This window comes from Pelodiscus sinensis, chromosome 6 (assembly GCF_049634645.1).
Source record: "Pelodiscus sinensis isolate JC-2024 chromosome 6, ASM4963464v1, whole genome shotgun sequence".
Classification (NCBI taxonomy): Eukaryota; Metazoa; Chordata; order Testudines; family Trionychidae; genus Pelodiscus; species Pelodiscus sinensis.
The window spans coordinates 71,872,131-71,893,024 of NC_134716.1; the positions used below are offsets into that span (position 1 = coordinate 71,872,131).

Genomic DNA, 20,894 nt, shown 5'->3' on the forward strand with positions numbered 1-20,894 from the left:
GCAGAAATGCTCCAAATTACAACCAACAAGAGTAAATCTGTGAAGAATGTATAACAGTTCCCACCACGGTGATGTCAAACTGGTTGACAGGACAAAATCTAGAATCTGACAAAGGCAAAGATAAGGCTGCACACAGTCAGTGCAGTTGCCACAAGACCTTGATGAATGCAAGTGCAAGTAGATCTCCCCAAGGACAAGAGGATTATCCACTGCCTATACTTCACAAAGGCCCAGGAAAAAAACCACGTCTGTCAGTGCAGTGCCACTTTCTATTGAAGACTGGTGCTTACTATAATATTGGCTCTTGCATCACTTAGACCAATTGAAGGGAGGGCAGGTATTGGCTTGGCATGTCAGATGCATGAGTCAGTGGGGAAGATAGCACTAAAGCTCAACAAACATACCAAGGCAGAAAAGCAGAGGAATGTATTGATTATGAGATGATGTCTGCCCAACAGACACAGAAGTAGCCTTTAGGGGGCAGGAGAAGACTGTAAATACAGAACTCTTATAATGTCAGAAACCAAGCTGAATTAAGTTATAATCCATCTAAATACAGTGCATTCTTTTGCTTTATGTGGTTATATGCAGAATGATCACTATCACAAAGATTTGGACACAGGATATAGCGTAGAGATTAGATGGACACAAAGTAGGTGTGAACAGTACAAGCAACATAAATCTTTGTTTTAACAGATGAGAGAGCAACTGTCTTTTTAAAAACAGTCTTTTTTTGCATTTGCTTTGTTTATGAACATGGTACGTTAATTCAGCTGGTACAACATTTATAAGGACACGATCTAAGAATCCTGTCACTAAAGAAAAAAATATTAAAAGCATGCATTGTAAATTGTTTTGGGATCAATGTATGCATATTAAACTAATGTCCCCCCTTCTACTGGTGCTTCCCCCCCCCCCCCAATTATCACTATTACAAAAAAGTCCTTTCTTCAGCTAGTTTGTCAAACTAAATGTATCTTTGAAGGATACATTTTCATAAACAGTAAGCAAAATTTTCATTTAAATATAGAAACATGATCTGGAAAACTAGCTTAGTAAATTTCTACAGAAGTCATTGCAAATCCGGACTAAGACCAAAAAAAAAAAAATCTGTAAATTTGCTTGATAATAGGGTAATTTTCATGTTCGGTCACTGTAACTCACTACCTCAGACTGTAACTTCAGACTATAACTCACTACCTCATCATAGGAGGATAAAACATTTTAAATAAACAAAAACAATCAAATCACTCAAACACTGAAAAGAATTTAGAAGTCAGGGATATATGTTACGTTAATTTTACATTTTTATGATAATCTAAAGAAGTGGAAAAAAAATAAGGTTTTTGGCTATAGTGATCAAACTGTTTTTAAAAAGTTTATTTTAAACCTTTCTTTCAAAATAGTATTGATTTTATCCATCAGCAAAGGAAGATACTATGAACTTCATATGGACTCATTTAACAATGGAAAATTTCCTAAAACCAGTTTAGCATAAATGCACTCACCCCCATGCTGAAGTAGAAGCTTGCCAATTTCTACATGTCCGTTTGACAGTGCATCATGCAAAGGAGTCACCCCGTCCACTTGACTGAGCAGGTCTACCTCTGGACAACGTTGCAAAATTTCACGGACACATACTGTGCTACCATGGTTACAGGCTTCATGCAAAGGCGTCCAGCCAGCATAGTCTGAATTATAAATCAAGGGAAGTTTTAAAAGAGCAAAAGTAATAGTAAACTATTCATAGTATTATAATTCTGATTGGTTAAAACAGCACTATTTTCTTTCTGATAAATAGCATCAAATGTACCTTTTTATATTTTCATTTGAAGTCGGATCCTATTTTACCATTTAAAAATAATAAAAAGAAATTTATTCAAAAACACATGGAAAATTGTTCAGACTTAATAGAAAACATGATTGAACTTGAGTAATAAGTTAGCTATTCATAAAACCTATGCTTTAAGTCCTGACTCCACATTATTAAATTAATTAAGATTTTCTTTAATTATTTCTAAAAGGTGAAGGTTTGTATTTCAAAATGAAAATACTATTATTTGGTTCATTTAATATGTTGGTTCAATAGTTAATCAACAAGCTTACCTTTAACATTAATGTCTGTTCCAGGGAAAGAGAGCAGCTGAATCAATCTCTCCACTTTGTTTCTTATGCAAGCTATATGCAGGGCTGTCTCTCCTACCATAAAAAATTAATAGATTATACTAGACTAGGCAAGATAGCAACTAAAGAAAATAATCAACATGCATGGAACTAGGAGATCTGGCTGCATGCCAGAAAATTCAATAATGAGTAAGATTTTCCTTTGTCCTGTTTAAACATCTTTTAAAAAAATTCAAAAAACCCACAGAGCTTCTGTTCCATCACAGATCCAGCAATGAAATTGTACTGCAAAAGGTTTAACACTCGAATTATCTCGCCCCAGTTCAAGGTTTAAAGCTTCAATCACACCATAAAAGCACTGAATGATCACAGAACACCAAAATACTGGGTTTTCAAGCAATAAAAGTTTAGCATGCAAGTTGCCCTCCCTTAAAATTTATTCATGAACCTACATTAAATGTATGGTTCTTTTTACACAGCATTTATAGCTTAATTCAAATGAATGTTTCTGGCTAAGCATGAGTGCCTCTACACATTCAAGTATAATTCAGAATTTCAAATCCGTTAACAGATGGTTTGCTGTTTCTCAATAGGCTGTCTGACTTGGCTACCATAGCATGGGGGGAGGGGAGTGAAGAAATTGTAATAAATTAAAAAAAACCCACAGGGGGGAAAATCCTCCACAAAATCAAGGTACCATTTAAAGCTGAAACAAGGGTGACAAACTGAACAACAAAAAACTAAGCTGCTATTTACAGCTAAACACACAGTTTAATGTATACATGGTAAGAACTTCAGGCCTACTGTATGTGTACATTTGTCATCAATAAGTACTTATATCTGAACAAAAGCCAGAACAAAATCTTGACACAAGCTGACTGAAGATGCAATAGCAAACAAGTTGTAAATTAAATATATATCAGGCTAATTTTCTCAATCTATACAATAGTGCCTAGACAGTGTCTTTTTATAATATTTAAAGCACACATTAAAGTACAACTGTCAGATCCCTACTAGTTCTTTTCCATAGAATTTTTATTTTTTATTGAGATGCTATTTGACATTTTGGTAGTGAGATGGGGTAAGATGAAATGTTGACCATTTCCTGCCCTATTCCTCTTGTTCATTTTGCCTTTATAAAGGCAGCATACAATCATTCACATTCATTTTACTTACAGATGTAGTAAAAGGAAAGGGCACCAATTTTTAAAATGCATGGTCTGGCTCTGTTACTGATGAGCTTTTTCTTTTAAATTTAAAATCCCAAAATGGGGTGAGTTTTTTTGTCCTTCATTATTTGTGATCCACTGAATACAAAACTTTGACTGATGAGGGCTTTTTTTGTAGCTAGTTTTACTTCAGTTCTCCTCTGAGTGTCTACATGATAGATGTACTTATATTAGAAACATCATAGGTAAGGTTCAGATTAAAAAAAGAAAAGCAGTTCCAGCAAGTGATTCTGGCCAGGTACAGAGCTGCGTACAGGGCATTTTATTAAATTTGTATAGTAAGTGAGGCCTGAGTGAATTACTGCAGGGCTATTTCATCCTAAGGTACTTGGTTCCAGTATAGTTAAGACTAAAAGCCAAATGCATTTCATAGTCTGGGCTCAATGCCTGGAAGAAAACCGTCCATATGCTTAACACAGCTATGCAACATAGCATACTTCTCAGTCTTTGTTCACAAAATGTCTAGGTCTGAAAGAGATGAAGACTGAATTATACTTTCAAATCAGAAGACGTTGATCCTACCAAGTACAGGTTGAGGTGGATTAGCAAAGTAAGACGGGCAAGACTGGAATGAGCTCACACAAGCTGTACACTCTATTTAATATTTAGGGAAGGAAGGAAAGAAAGCAGCTTTATTTCACCATGTATGAAATGGTTTCTCTCTCAAATAAATGTTGAGAACAACAAATATGATACACAAGGAAGTATTTTTTGGGCTTGGGCCATCTCTTTAGCTCAGCATTCATCAGGACAACTATATCAAACCTGAAAGTATTGATATTAACCATGTGAAATTTTTAACATAAAATTAGATGTCACAATACCTTTAATATTAGACTTGTAAAAGTGCATCGCTTCATCCAAAGGGTGGCGATTCTCTTTGGTGTGTGACCCCTCAACCTCTGCTTTTATTCTTAATTTCTTTGATAATGGAGGGAATTTACTGAAGATCAGTTCACTAAAAGGAAATCAAGCAATGACAAGTACATATTTAGTACACTAATTTTTGAAAAATTATTAAAACATATGTATGCATTTAATGTTGCTACAACATATATATACTTCATGCATATAAATTTTAGAGTTAGTGTCTTTCTGAAAATTAATCTTAATTGTATTTTAAAAACATTTGATAAAGTACATGGTTTTCAGACAGGGATCAAACTTAAAAAATAAATTTGTAAATATTTACATTTTCACATTAATGTAAAATGCTTCCCTAGCATATATAAACATCAATTTACATACACACTGAGAGAGGGAAAAATCTACCCAGAGGTGTTACAGGTTTAAAGTGGAGCTTTCTGCCAGTCACAGTAATTTGCAGACAACAACACAGGTCACATAAAGTTCAAGAAATGTGTCAGGTCAGAAGCTGTCCCCCAAAGCAGAATAAAACTGGTGATGTTATAGGTATTACTTACGGTAGATCAGGCAGCAGTTTGGCTTGGTTCTGCTTATCACCATTTAGCATCAGTAATGCCCTTTGAGACTCAGGGCAAGGCCATTGCCCTATTTTCTTTCTCTTCACTTTCTGTACTTTCCCAGTCTCATACATACCTACTTCTCCTAAAGCAGGCAAATAGGAACAAACCTGATGCAAAAGTAATATGATGGTTACAATTTTTATGACTGTGTTTAGGGAAAAAGGAGGACTGCTTAACTGGTAATTAGAAATTGCAATTCATTTCCCTTCCATCCTTTGCTGCATTCATTCTACTTAAAACAGTCTCCTACCATAATCACATTACTACACCCGTTACTTTAAAAATATTTAATAATGTTTATACTTCTAAAATGGGACTACTTAGGTAGCAATATTCTACTCAATAGAACTTCAAGTGACAGAAAGGGTCTCCATGAAGCCAATAAAAAAAATTACAAAAAGAATGAGAATTTGTACTGAAAAAAGGTTTCGATTTACTGTTTTGTGCAATTGTCATATGAAGACTTAGTAATGCTGACCACATTATATAAACATCAGCTGAATTTTCTATTGTGTATGTGTTGATTATATATGTTACAGCTAGCTCTTATGTTCATTTCTTGGCTTGTTTTGTCAGCTTACAAACGTCTTTCCTCAGTTCTCTACTTAAAGATTATTTATGGTCAACATTGCATAAAAAAATTCCAATCGATCTTGAATTCTTCTATATCTGTATGTAAACTGAAGGCAACTGTTCTGTATAGATTTGTGAAGCTGTCTGACTTTGAATCCACCTTCAAGAATTTAGGGTTTTAGGCAATGATTCTCCACTTTAAGGGAGGGCCACGCAGACGGGAGTGATTTCCCAACTCCAGTGCAAGCTAGAGTTTTACAAAGGCATTCTTAACTTACTCCAGTAAAGGATCAAAGGTAGCTAACTCCACTGTTCTGCTCTCCTTTTACTCTGTCCTATCCTTGTCCTGCCAAAACATATCCTTTGAAGACATTTTTGACAATCCCTACCCAAGCACCAGAAATTGTGATGTGAAGGTAGCAGCTTTGACACATGCAAAGGATGGAACATTAACAGAAAATACAGAAGAAACACTGCTTCCTTGAATCATCAAACAAAGTAGCGTTCGGGAACAATACAGTGGATAACCTTAAAAACAAAGGAAAGAAATGCCTTTTTTCAGCATTGATTTTATCACACAAATCTGAGCATATTTCTATGCCTAAAATATAATATTGTAATGAAAAAGATAATGTTTCAAGTTTTTCACTTTATCTGATGATGTAGGCTGCTACCTTGATAAGACAGTTGTAATTAAGAATGGGCTGGTAAGAAAAAAAGTCATATCATACTTGAACTATGCTCTCAACTGTGGCTAAACACACAATCCTAATATTTTTCATTTAAAATGCTTTGGATTCTCCAAGGTTAGAATGCCACACAAGCAATGCATTTATCCTCTGACTGTGGAATAGGGCAAGAAGGCAGCAAACAAGAACTGTTTCTAGAATTCCATCTCATTAATCTGTTAGTCATATTACATTCCAAAACTCCGTTCAGCATCAAGCAGTAGAAATGCTACTTACTACTTTGTGAAGTGAAAGAGGTTCAGCAGAAATAGTAATATTCCTCCGTAAACATAAATTTTTAAAGACTGCTTCTGCAACAAACATTTGAAGCCAGAGAGATGGTATGGAACAAACGAACATTTTTAATTCCTGTGTTGAAAAGTCTAGGTCAGGAAAAAATTAAACAAACAAATAAATTAAAGATACAATGCAAGAACCATAATCAATGAAAATGAGTCATAGTTCATGCCCTTTCTGGATTTCTTTCCAACTAAGGCTGATTCATAAATTAAATTATCAATGCTGCCAATATACAAGGAAAATACCACATAATCCCATAACAAACGGAGTTTTTAATGACACTGCTCATTGGGTTTTAAAAAGAGAATCTGCTTAAAATATTAATTACTTTTCCAAAAAAATAAAATACTATCCCAAATACAATTTGTATAACAGTTATACTAAGATTTTTGAAAAGAAAATATTTATTCATGGAAGTTATACTAGTGATAATCTTAAATTTTAGATGGGACAATATAAACACCATCAATATCAAAATAAAACGAAAACTACGAAACACTAGTCAAGAAGGCATAGAACAAAAACAACACAATGCAGTAACAAATCCTGGATGTTTTTTATGCTGTTATGATGCTGACAGGTATGTAACTGGTATTCAATGTCCCCCAAACATACTCAATAGTGTTTATAACCAAACTTATCACCTGTTTTTACAAATTTCATATAAAGACATTTAGAATGCTTTCCCCTCTCCAAACTAACAATTAGATGCTACATTTGTATACAATGAAGGTCTGGTTAAAGTAACAAGGTTTATTTTTAAATTCAGTATTTTGAGGGTATGGCTATATTCTGATTAAAAAACCCTAGCATTGACTCTCAGAGTCTAGGTCATGAGACTCAAATTCATAAAAACTGCCATGTAGATGTTCAGATTCAGGCACAAGCCTGGATTCCACGACCTTCTTCTCTCATTGAGTGAGAAATCCGAACTTTAGCCCGAGCCCCAGTGTCTACACTACAATTTTATAGCTCTGCAATGTAATCCTTATGAGCCCAAGTTACCTGACCTAGACCAGATGCCACAGGTCTTTTATTTGGTGTAAATATACTCTCAATTATTTTGGTAAGGGGTCATCATTAGAGAGAGCAAGGGAATTTAGAACAGCGATGTTTTTACTGGATCACTTTCTTTCCGGAAATGGCCTTTTCTTCATTACAAGGTTTTTGGGAAGCCTTCAGGCAGCTCAGACTTCTCTGTGAAGCTCCAGGATTTGGTCTTAATCTTTCTGCAGTGTTTATAACAGAATATGTCCAAAGCTATGTGGAAACTCTATGGGCCTCTGCTGAGATCCAGCTTCACACCATTCAGAAAGAGGAAAAGGGCTGGAATGAGGGATGTGAATGTTTAACTGGTGGACAGGTGGGGACTGTAGCATCAATGGGCGGGGGGAGGGGGCGGGGGCACTCTAGCCTGGCCAGTTTGTGAAAAAACTGTTCAGTATCGGTCTGCTCTGCAAACAGAGCTGCCTCATCGAAGGGGAGATCCTGCAGAGATTGCTGCGCCTCGGAACAGGCCAAAGAGAAGCAGCCACGACACCCCTCCTCCTCCCCGGAAATGTCTAAACCTATGGAATGAGCCGCCATGTCAGCCACATCTGAGGAAGCCAGGAGCGCTGCTTGAGCAGCTATTGCCACCTCCTCCGCCAATGTCTAAAAGTCTTTGAGTCCTCCAAAAGAGAAGACCCAAATTAGGTAATAGCCTGCCACATGTTTATCTCATAGTGGACTATGAGGGCTTGGTGATTCGCCACTTGGTGCTGTAGGATGGAGGATGAATACAGCTTTCGTCCAAATAAGTCAAGTCTCTTTGACTCTCTGTTTTTTGGGGCTGCTCTTGGCTGACCTTGCCTCTTCTGGTAGTTAATGTCCTCCACTACCATGGAGTCAGGGGCTGGGTAGGAATAGAGGTGCCCCTTAGCTGGGATGAAGTAATTTGTGCTACACCTGTTAAGATATCAGGGAAATGAAGGAGGATGTTTGCCACAGTGCTGTGTCAGTTGGCCACCCCATTGTGGAGAGGTAAAGCCACCCTGCCAAGGGATACTTGTTCCAACACCCAAAGAGGGTAAACTCAGGTTCCTCAAACTCCTCCATCTGCCAATTTAAATTAGCAGCCACCCTCTTGAGGAACTCCTCGTAGGCCCAAACATCATCTAAGGGCACCACCACAGGGGGTGCCATGATAGCCTCGTCAGGTGAGGAGGAGGTGGTGGCAGCCTGCACCCAGGGAATCTTCTCAGGACTAGGAGACACAGAAGTCTGCATCTCAACCACCTGCTTCACTTGCAGGGTGGGCACCTTGGAAGCTTCAGGTGCAAGAAAGCGGTTAGAGGAGGCGGAGTTGACCTATACAGCCATCAATGTACTGGCTACTGAGCATGGTACCTGGGATGGCATGGGAACCCCCCACAAATTCCAGGGATACCATTGAGTTATCCAGGTTTACAGACACTGAGCAGTCTGTGGACCCATCAGCAGTAATGGAAGCATCGGACAAGGAGCTTGCGCCAGAGGCACGGAGGCTTGGTCCGAGGCTGGGATGATGGTGCATGTGGTAGGTACTGGGGGACCAGGAACAAGGGCTGGTATTAGGGCAGCTCTCAGTTTGAGGAATGAAAATACTCAAGGAATAGGACTGATTCCCCCAACAGCCACTACGAGTCAAAATAATCTAAACTTGAGTGCTTTATTGACGTGCATGTGCCTAGAGGAACATACCTGGATAAGGCACTTGAAGAATCACCCGAAGCTCGAGAAAGTATCAGAGCAGCATCACCTATTACACCTACCATTCTGGCTAAAGATAACTGGAGCCAGGTGACTAGAAATGCCTTCCACCATGTGTATTCCTACACTGAAGCAGGCCCTACTGTAGTAATGCTAATTGCTTGTATGATGATGAGGAGGAGATAAATCTATTCCATAATCTAGACTTCTTTCTGGTGTTCTGAGTGAAGGTAATATGAAGGGTGTCCATTCATGGTACTTTTTTGTGAGTAAGAGCTTGTGGAAGGTGAGTATAACTTCAGCATGAAACTACAGAACTAGAATTAATATGCAAAGATGACACTATCAGACTTGGTCTGAATAAAGACTGAGAGCTCCTAGCTCACTACAAAAGGTAATTTTCTCTCTTTTGGTATTCATACCTTCTCATCAATTGTTGAGAATAGGTCACATTCATCATGATTTAGTTGACCTCTTTAGCACTGGTCCTCTGCAGAGTAATGTGACACATGTGTATGTGCATGTGTATACATACCTGCCAAACTAAAGTTTCCATTTCATGCATCTGACGAAGTGGGTTCCAGGCCACCAAAACTTATCCCTAATTTTGTCAGTCTTTTAAGTGCCATTCAACTCCTCATTGTTAGTGTTGTGATATTTTGCTTCAAGGCCCTAGGCCTTAGTCTTGGAGGAAATGGTAAGCCAAAAAGGACTTTGATTCCTTGACCAGTGACTCAGTTACGCTGTGTCTACACTGCCTGCTTATTTTGAAATAACACATGGTATTTTGAAATAGAGTGCGCATCTACACAGCAACCCTTTTTATTTCAAAATAATAGGCTTCTTACTCTGACTTCTGTAACCCTCATTTCAGGAGGGAGTAAGGAAAGTCAAAGGAAGAGTATTCTTCCTTCAACTTCCTACTGTGTTAACAGCGCCAAAAGCCAAGTTAAGGCTTTTAATTAATGTACCTAAGTATCAGAGGGTAGCCATGTTAGTCTGAATCTGCAAGAACAACGAAAAGTCCTGTGGCACCTTATAGACTAACAGATTTATTGGAGCATAAGCTTTCGCGGAGTGGAAAGAGTTCCAATCAAGAGTAAGGCTAGTATAATGAGGTCAATTCAGTCAGGGAAGATGAGGCCCACTTCTAGCAGCTGATATGGAGGTGTGAACACCAAGAGAGGAGAAACTGCTTTTGTAGTTAGCTAGCCATTCACAGTCTTTGTTTAATCCTACACAAGCACAGGAACAAATCTACACAGACACACCCCTAGAGCCCGGACCAGGGTTATTCTATCTACTACCAAAGATCCATAAACATGGAAATCCTGGACGCCCCTCATCTCGGGCATTGGTACTCTCACTGCAGGACTTTCTGGATATGTGGACTCTCTACTCAGACCCTAAGCCACCAGTGCTCCCAGCTATCTCCGAGACACCACTGACTTCCTGAGAAAACTACAATGCATTGGTGATCTTCCAGAAAACACCATCCTAGCCACCATGAATGTAGAGGCTCTCTACACCAACATCTCACATGCAGATGGAATACAATCTGCCAGGAACAGTATTCCCGACGATGCCACGGCACAACTGGTGGCCAAGCTCTGTCACTTTATCCTCACACACAACTATTTCAGATTTGGGGACAATTTATACCTCCAAACCAGTAGCACCGCTATGGGTACCTAAATGGCCCCACAATATGCCAACATTTTAACAGCTGACCTGGAACAACGCTTCCTCAACTCTTGTCCACTAGCGCCCCTCCTCTCCTTATGTTACATTGATGAGATCTTCATCATCTGGACCCATGGGAAGGAGGCTCTGGAAGAATTTCACTGTGATTTCAACAATTTCCACCCCACCATCAACCTCAGCCTGGATCAGTCTACACAAGAGATCCACTTCCTGGACACTACAGTGCAAATAAGTGATGGCCACCTAAACACCACCCTATACTGAAAACCTATGGATCGCTATGCCTACCTACATGCCTCCAGCTTCCATCCCGGACACACCACACGAGCCATTGTATACAGCCAAGCACTAAGGTAGAACTGCATTTGCTCCAACACTTCAGACAGAGACTAACACCAAGCATTCTTGAAACTACAATACCCACCTGAGGAAGAGAGGAAAGAGATCAACAGAGCCAGATGTGTACCCAAAAGCCTCCTGCTACAAGACAGGCCCAACAAAGAAAATAACAGAACACCACTGGCCATCACCTACAGTCCAGAGGTAAAACCTTTGCAACACATCATCAGCGATCTACAACCCATTCTGGACAATGATTCCCTCACTCTCACAGACCTTGGGAGGCAGGCCAGTTCTCGCCCACAGACAACCTGCCAACCTGAAGCAAAGTCTCACCACATCACACCACAGTAACTCCCACTCTGGGACCAATCCCTGCAATAAACCTCGGTGCCAGCTCTGCCCACATAGCTATACCAACAACATCATCACAGGACCTAACCACATCAGCCACACCATTATGGGCTCATTCACCTGCACATCTACCAATGTAATGTATGTAATCATGTGCCAGCAATGCCCTCTGCCATATACATCAGCTAAACTGGACAGTCCCTATGTAAAAGAATAAACAGATACAAATCAGATATAAGGAATGGCAATACACATAAACCTGTAGGAAAACACTTCAATCTCCTTTGACACACAGTAGCAGATTTAAAAGTAGCCACCAGTAACAAAAAAACTTCAAGAACAGACTTCAAAGAGAAACTGCCGAGCTACAATTTAATTGCAAAATTGATACTATCATTTTAGGATTAAACAACTACTGTGAATGGCTACCTAACTACAAAAGCAGTTTCTCCTCTGTTGGTGTTCACACCTCCACATCAGCTGCTAGAAGTGGGCCTCATTCTCCCTGATTGAATTGACCTCGTTATCTCTAGCCTTACTCTTGATTGGAACTCTTTCCTTATGCCTGTATATTTATACCTGCCTCTGTAATTTCCACTACATGCATCTGACGAAGTGGGTCTTTGCCCACGAACGCTTATGCTCTGTGACGGACCCGGCGGGGTCCGCACTAGAGGAGGGAGCGGGACTCCCCTTCCCTCGGGAGAAACCACGTGCCGCAAGCGGCGCGCCGACCGGCATCGCAGCCCCGGAGTTGGGGCAGCGGCAAGTCCAACCCGGGGCACCCCGCCAGGAGCGGGGGAGGGCGCGGACCGCGCGGAAGCAGCCAGCCCGCCCGCCCCGGCTTGCGGCTCTGAACGGGGCACGGGCCCACGCTGGGACGGGGGCGGCGGCGGCGCACGGGCGTGGCGGAACGCCCAGACGTCACTCCCCGGCGCCCATAAAGGTGGCGACCGAGCAGACGGAAGGGGGGGCAGGAGCGAGGAGGTGGCGACCCTGGCTTCCAGGGGCACCAAGGGCTCGGCCCCCGGGGCGACCAGGAAGGACGGAGTCGGCAGCTGGCGGCTCGCACTGGGACGCACCCGGAGACTTCGACGTGGTGAGTGCACCCCGATCAGCCCCACCGCCGGGGCGGACAAGCAGGGAGTGGAAGGAGCCCGAGGCAGGGCCCTTTTGGCGCCCGTGGGCGGAGGAGTTGAGGGCTGCCGCCCCATCCGCCGTGGAGGGCGACGATTAGCCGCCAACTCCACTTAGGGCCTCGGGCTGGGACCCGGTGGTGAGGGAGGGCCCGGGTCCCCCACTCCCCCACCCTCCCTGCAACCCTCAAGAACTGGAAGCTGGGTGAACTGCACCAGCCGCGGAACCTTCTAAGGGCCAGGACCCCAACCCCTTTTTCCCCGGACACGCCACAACCAAACCCCCCCTCTCCGGCCGGAGGAGGGGGCCTGAACTCGGGGTTCGCCTAGCCCTCTCGGCCACCTCTGGTCGGGAGGTGATCGCACCCCCCCCGCAATAGACCCTGCCCACAAACCCTGGGGTTAGGGACAAGGAGAGTAACGAAGGCGGTGGGTCCGCGGAGCCCTGCCCCTGGCTCTGTTCGAAGCCAAGAAGAGGGGGCACGAGGCGCTCGCACCCGTAAACCCGCCACATGCTCCAATAAAACTGTTAGTCTATAAGGTGCCACACTTCTTGTGTCTGAAGCTGTGTATCTTAACTCGACTTTAGCCCGCAGTGTAGATGTACCCTAACTGATTTGAGGACGTGGGCTGGAATACTGGTGCTTTTCCATTAAGGCGCATAGACAGGGAAATTCTAGATTTGTTAAAAAGTTCTTGGTCAAAAGATGGTCTAGTTTAATGATTCTCAAGAGCTGAAGGAACAATTTGACCTAGCAGAGATGTCTCTAGTAGAATCTAGGGATGTTAAATATCGGTTAATTGAATTTTGATTACCTCGTGAATTCTTATTGGTTACTCGACTATTCTATTGACCCTGTGGGTAGGGCCTGCAGCCAGTGCACTGTGACCCCACTCCTGAAGATCCCCCTGCCACTCTGTATTGCTGCTTCTCTATCAGAGGCAGCAGTGTGGGGTGTCAGGCAGGAGTTGGTCCACGAGGGAAGCCAGTTTAAAAACCAGCTCCCCCTCACAGAACAGTTGCCAATCTGGAGGGGGAGGGGTCTGAGCTCTCAGACTGGGTGTGAGCCAGAACTGAGCCAGGCTGCCTGCTCACCTGTTTCCTAATACATTTTAAATGCAGAGCTACAGCAGGGTAGGTACCAGACCCGGTGCAAGTCAGGACTGAGCCAGTCTGCTGGCCAATCTGCTAAAAAATTTACTGGCAAAGAGGGGGCAGGGGCGGGGGGGGGGGAGGGGAAAAATACGTGTAGTCTATAGCATTAACCAATATGCTTTTGCTTATTGGTTAATCGACTGTACTATTACATCCCTAGTGGAATCCCAGCAAGTCTGGTTTATGATGAGATCTCAATAAGCCTTCCAGACTCTGAACCTCTTCCTGGGGTGACAGCATCTGCAGCAGAGCTCCAATTCTGCAACTCAGGCCTGATGGAAACAAAACTTTCTGACAGAAATCTACCAAGAAAGCTGATTAAAAATTGGCCCTTGCATTGGTCAGAGACAAGAGTCAATCATTGCTGTTTTTCTTTTAAAAATACCTGGACAATGAAAATGCATAGTACAAGCAAAATAGTTTAACAGAAATTTCAATTAGGATTTTAAATCTGAGACTAACATGTAAAAGAATATATCCTAGACACTCACCATCACATGAAATGGCAATGTAATTTGCCAGGTCAGCTGCCACTTGATGCAACACATTTCTGTCCATCATGAAGCCTGAAAGAATCCAATAATCTACTACAGTTCCAAGGATTCCAGTTAGTAGGAGAGCTACTTCATCTTTGAAGGCCTAAAATAGAATATGCAGTATTTGTAGAATAGCCTTATGAAATACCAAAACCAAAACAAAACAAAAGAAAGAATGTGTTGGTAACAATCACAAAATCCACTCCACTGACAATGTACATGTTGCAGATATAGTTAATGACATGTTAACTTATTAACCAAAGTCAATTGAACACTCGAAAGTGCGTTACAGTATTACAAAAAAAAAAGCCATATGTAAAATGAGATCAATACTTACTGTCACACAAAAGGGGTTGTGTTAAGTCTGGATTTAAATGCACAAGTTCAAGTTGTACATTTACTTAAATTAAGCTGCTTATTTACTTTTATAGAAATTTACCTCCCCTGTTGCAGATTACAATTATTTTTCAAAGGTATCATCAATGTAAGATTAAAGCCACATTATGATAGACTAAGGGAACCTTTTGTGACACAGAACTCAAGTGCATGAAACAGGCAATTTCTGTCAACTACCATTTTGGAAAAATGTAACATTTTTAGTACTACCAAAAATTCTAAACAGCCCAATGCAAGCATGTCTGGGAGGAATGCAGCTGGGGATGTAAGCCTTATCCATTCTCTCCAGGCCTGCAATAGGGGAAACTTCAGCTGTTGAAAAGGTGTACCAGATATTTTAATAGATCTTGAGTGTGGTGACGGGAGGCAATCTAATTACCTATATTTGAGAAATGTGCATCTGTCAGTCTGTCTGCTTGTCAAGAACTCCTCCTATATGGCAAGGAGCTAGGACCACCACATTTTAAGTCTTATAATAACTTAAAGCAACATCAGGGTTTGGTTGTGCTATGAGAATAGGATGTGGCTGGAATTCAACTGTTTCTCATAAAATGGAATGGGAGGGGTCTGGTAGGAAGAATAGCTATATGATAGAATGATCACAAAGGGCAGCAAGGGGACAGAGATGGGAACTGGGATGGGATGAATAAAGGGACAACTATTTATTTCAGAAGGTTTGTCTGTCTCAAAGCTGGGGAATAGTGATAGAAATGTAGCCGTGTTAGTCTGGGGTAGTTGAAGCAAAATGCAGGACAATGTAGCACTTTAAAGACTAACAAGATGGTTTATTAGATGATGAGCTTTCGTAGGCCAGACCCACTTCCTCAGATCAAATAGTGGAAGAAAGTAGTCACAACCATATATACCAAAGGATACAATTAAAAAAATGAACAAATATGAAAAGGACAAATCACATTGCAGAACAGGAGGGGGATGCGGGGGGGGGGGGGGGAGGGGGAAGGAAGGAAGGTAAGTGTCTGTGAATTGATGATATTAGAGGTGGGGAGAGTGGGATGTTTGTGAGTTAATGGTATTAGACGTGATAATTGGGGAAGCTATCTTGGTAATGGGTAAGATAGCGTGAGTGTTTGTTCATTCCTTTTTGGAGAGTGTTGAATTTTAACATGAATGACAGTTCAGAGGATTCCCTTTCAAGTGCAGATGTAAAAGGTCTTTGTAGCAGAATGCAGGTGGTTAAGTCATTGAGAGAGTGTCCTTTCTGGTTAAAATGGCAAGAAACTGTTTTTTCTTTGTGATCTTGTCTGATATCTGTTTTGTGGGCATTACATATAGATCCATCGTCTATAGCCAAGCCCTTCGATACAACCGCATCTGCTCTAATCCCACTGACAGAGTCCAGAAGCTTTAGGATCTCTACCAAGCATTTATAAACCTCAACTACCCACCCGGAGAAATCTCAACACTTAAGAGGGGCTAACCGCTTCTAAGAGAGCAAAATATCAGTCATCTACCTAAATCGATGAGGCCAGCAGAGGAAGGTGACATCCTCAGCAGTGAGGGAGGGAGACACTTGCTGATGAGGGACACCAGGTAGTGTCTCCCACTGCTCCTTGGAATCTATAGCTCCCACTGGTCAGTAGGGGTCAGTGGTGGGGGAAGGGTACTGATTGGCCATCTTTCCTGCCACTCCAGGGATTTAATCTAGTGCAGATACCACATAGAGCCTCTTTTGGCATGATTCCAGCACCCTGCTTATAGAGCATATGTTAATGGTGTTCTGCAAAACAGAGAGCAAAGAGCTGCAGAGCAATTTGGCAGATGCACAAATTGCAGCTACAACTCCTCCACAATTAAGTATCTCACCTCTGTCCACTGCCAAGGAAAGCCTACTGTATTCTCAGATTCCTGACAATGAAATTTACTGCTATGATGTCAGCTGGCAGGACTGGCATACATTCAGTTGGCTGACGTGATAAAATAACATTTGCATAAACTAAGCACTTCTGTTTAGTTAATGATTTGAAGCGAATGCAAATAAAGGAAATGATATCCTAATCCACTAAAGGTAATGTTTATGAAAATTCATGAAATTATTTTAAATACAAACTGCCCAAAATAGCAAGTATAAAACTGAATTCTAGTAGTGATATATACATGTGATGTATACAAATACAAAAAGTACACGTGTAAAAGCCTCAGTTAATTTCCGCATTAAATATGAAAATTACTATCATGTGGCAACAATCACTGTGCAACTATATAGCTCCTAGTTATTAACCATAATAGAAAACTTCAAACCAAAGCATTAAAATAATCTATACTGCTATTGTACAATGCTGCTCTACTTCCTAACATTTTTATACTTGTAAGAATCCTTGTGCAATTTAGTGAACTATTTTCATGAATAGTTTTATCATATAATTGAAAGCAAGAATCTTATACATGATGAAGACACCTTTTATCAATGATGATTTTGGTACCTTAAAATAAATGACAGCTTGGTATATCTGAGTCAATTTCTTAAATGTTAAAATGGCAAGCACCTTTGTGAAATACATAGTAAAGGCAAAGCTCCTAGGATTCCTGATATAATTAATTTGTAAATGATCAAACACTTTATGTACTAACCTGATATAACTAATTACCAAAAAAAAGCTACTTAATTATAGACTATTTATATAACAGGGAAAATAATTACACAGTATGCAAGTAGATCTCTTAACCAACTCAGGAAGACAAGAATCCTTTTTCCCCAAAAATTGTTTTGATGAAGCAACTTAAATAATTAAGTTAAAGCCAAAGAATTATTTACTAGTTTAAAAAAAAAAAAAAAAAAAAAAAGTTTACAAACTAAAAAGCCTTTTATATAAAAGCATAAGAGTGCGTGGACTTTTTGAGGGCAGAATTCTGTTTTCTTTTAAATCCTAATAAAATTGAAGATGGACTGAATAGAGGACTAAAACACCACTCCTGTCACAAAGGCAAAGGAAATATAACTGTCAAGAAAGAATTACAATCCTAATACTTATAGACATTAACTACATATTCATAAAATGAAGATGTTCCTAAGGACAACCCCATAAAGACAGTGAGCTAATGAAAGGCTGATGATTGACTAATCAGCCAATAACCGTTACCCTAAACAAGCCAGAATGAGATGTATTTTTCTATGACTTAATGAAAACAGAAAAAGTATAAAAACTCCGAAATGAGCACTTATCTCACATGCCTTCTCTTACCCGGCTTAAAAAAAATATCACTCAACTGAACAGAAGTCTTTTGCAAACCACACTGCCTCATGGTCATCTGAGTACATCTGGATTTTAGTGTGAGGCCAGCTACACAATGGGAGTTCAGTGAGGAAGAGTACCTGGAATGGCCACACATTCCAGCAAAAAGTGAAGAAGCTGGCAGTTTGCAAATTTACCAGATGCGTGAACAAATGCAAGGAATTAATTCAGCAGTTCAACCGAGTACAAGAAAATCATGGACATGAACTGCCTCTTGGACAACTTGCTCACAAGCCCATTTTATGAGTTTGATCAGGTGCTGGCCATTGTACAGAGTGCAGAGCCCATAGGGGTGCACAATGACCTTGCTCAGCTCTGCTGGTCCCAAATGGGGACTGATGAGAGCAAGCAGCAGGCATGAGTGATAGGAACTGATGGGGGAAAGTTTCAGGCAGGAGTGAGAACGGAGAAGTGACCCTGTTGTTGAAACCAGTCTCAAGGGTGGCTTTGTAGAAGGAGCAGCAGCACATCTTTGGGACCCTATTTGGAGGAAGTTTTTGATAACTCCCTGAGGAACAGCCTGCCACGGACATGGAAGCAACAGAATCCATCTCAGAGTCTGGTAAGTTTCTGCTCCCTTGTAATGTTCATTAATACAGGGGTGGGAGAAATTCCCAGTCTATGAATCAATGTAAAAATTATTATAAGCCTTGGCTAGTAGCATGAATCTACTGATGGTTTGGCTCCCTCTCCCAAACGAAGTTCCAAGAGATGACTGAGAAACTTAGAGAAAAAGAGGTCTTGAAAATGAATTTTTACAGGAAAAGCCCAGATTTTTGTCAAGGCATTTCTGTTTCTTAAAAAATAACTTTACATTGTCATGCCTGTTAGTATGCCATTCTGTAATACTCAGTGGTGTAACAAACTGCTTGAATCCATTTAACCATGTTAGGAGAAGGTGGACATTTACAAATCTAGTCCACTTAGTTAAAGGAAGTCAATGCAGTCCACAGATTAATCAGTTGTCCAAAATACAACCTCGGGGGCATGGCCTATTGAAATTTGTCCAAAAATATGCCAGATGTCAGGAGAGGTAGAGGTTAGGAGGATGGCTGTGGAGTTTGGTGTGTTTATGTTAGAGATGTAAAATCCTGTTTAATATGCTAACCAATAAAAGGGGGACAAGCGGGGGTGGAGAAGGTCAGAATGCCCCACAGGCAGGGGCTGTTCAGTGTCCCAGCTGGAGCAGCTGCTCCAGCCCCACCAGTTAACCAGTTACACCTTCACATCCCTAGTTTGTATACAGTTATAACAGGCTATGGCTAACATGGAGAGCTAACACAGCATCATGTTGATTCCCTTGTGAATTCTGACCTAATCCCAAGTAGCAACATCTGAAAAGTTTTCCTGAAGCAGGAAATCCAGATAGGTAGTCACTTTTCAGGGAAGCACATATTTTCTAGGGACACATTAGCGGCTGACCAACATACTGCTATACAGGCAGTCCCCGGGTTACATGGATCCGACTTACATCGGATCCCTACTTACAAACGGGGTGAGGCAACCCCGCATAGCTGCTTCCCCCCCAGCAGACCAGGGAGACGCGAAGCTAGCACCCCCCCCCCCCAGCAGACCAGGGAGACGCAGAGCGGCTTTTCTCAGCAGACACCTCAGATTGAGAATAAAGGACTGAGGGAAGTGAGGTGTGGGAGAATAAAACTGAGCTCTGGAGAAATGTTTGGCTAGAGTTTCCCCTACAATATGTACCAGTTCCGACTTACATACAAATTCAACTTAAGAACAAACCTACAGTCCCTATCTTGTATGTAACCCGGGGACTGCCTGTACTCATAGATACACTGTTCAGTCCCTATATGTGTGAATATTTTCAGTTGCATACACTGCTTGGAATAATATTTTCCTTTGCCAATCAGGCACCACAGAATCGTTATGTCCTCCGAAATGTGGAGGGCCTGAAGTTATAGAAAAGCTTTTGTAGCATGGCCACTGATGTTCCATCCCCTGTAATCTGCAATTTAAAAAAAACAGCTTTGAATTTTTAACTTATGATTGTCTTTACAATTCTTTCACTGTGATTAACTTGGTTGTGTTCAAGGAGTTTTTATGATCTGATGCAATCTCTCTAACATTACACTTCAGTTCAGTTTGGAAAAGTATCATTTTATGTCTTTTAAATTTGAGGTGGCTTTTTCTGTATTCCTGCACTGAGCTATTCCAATCAATAACCTTCTGTGTCTTCATCTATTCTGGGCCCCTCAACCTGTACTGGCTTCAATGCCTTCACAGCTCACTTACGTTGTGGCAGAAGCATGGGCCAACATATCTCCTTGGACTGTTGCAAGAGGAAGCGTTTCCAAGGTGAACTTATGACTGAAGTTATGGATGGAGAGGGCCAATAAATAAGTCCAGTAGCAAGAAACATAGGCCAATATAGCTAGAAGGAAAGCACGGCAAAAGGAGAACCTCATGCTGGCTGCACAAAACGGTCAAACTGGGTCAGACCAAAGGTCTATTTAGCCCAGTATCCTGTCTGCCGACAGTGGCCAATGCCACAAGTCAGAGGGAATGACTAGAACAGGTAAGCATCGAGTGATTACTCCCCTGTCACCCAGTCCCAGCTTCTGACAAACCATTCCTGCTATCCTGGTTAAAAGCCATTGATGGACTTATCCTCTATGAATTTGTCTGGTTTTTTTAAACCCTGTTATGTGTATGTATGCATGCGCAAATGTACCCTTATTCTGGCATCCCAGTAAACCTCGTTCCACGAAGAATAAGGGACTTGTCGGAATAGCGGTGTATTTTGAAATAAGCTCAAAATAGGGTACACAATTTGAGATGACAAATGGTGTAGCTTATTTTGAGCTAACGCCACAGTGTAAACGCACCC

General features: G+C 41.2%; 1 protein-coding gene across 2 annotated transcripts in view; it reads right to left on the reverse strand.

The window, feature by feature from the left end:
- The window catches only part of SLF1 (SMC5/6 complex localization factor 1), an 86,502-nt gene that overhangs the window by 23,628 nt on the left and 41,980 nt on the right, over window positions 1-20,894 (reverse strand). For both annotated transcript variants that reach the window (XM_075932142.1, XM_075932143.1), the window contains exons 12-17: window positions 14,352-14,499; window positions 6,379-6,524; window positions 4,778-4,947; window positions 4,178-4,311; window positions 2,107-2,199; window positions 1,509-1,691 (exon numbers count right to left, since the gene is read on the reverse strand). In XM_075932142.1, coding sequence (XP_075788257.1) covers window positions 1,509-1,691; window positions 2,107-2,199; window positions 4,178-4,311; window positions 4,778-4,947; window positions 6,379-6,524; window positions 14,352-14,499 — 874 coding nt within the window. The remainder of the gene's footprint in view (window positions 1-1,508; window positions 1,692-2,106; window positions 2,200-4,177; window positions 4,312-4,777; window positions 4,948-6,378; window positions 6,525-14,351; window positions 14,500-20,894) is intronic.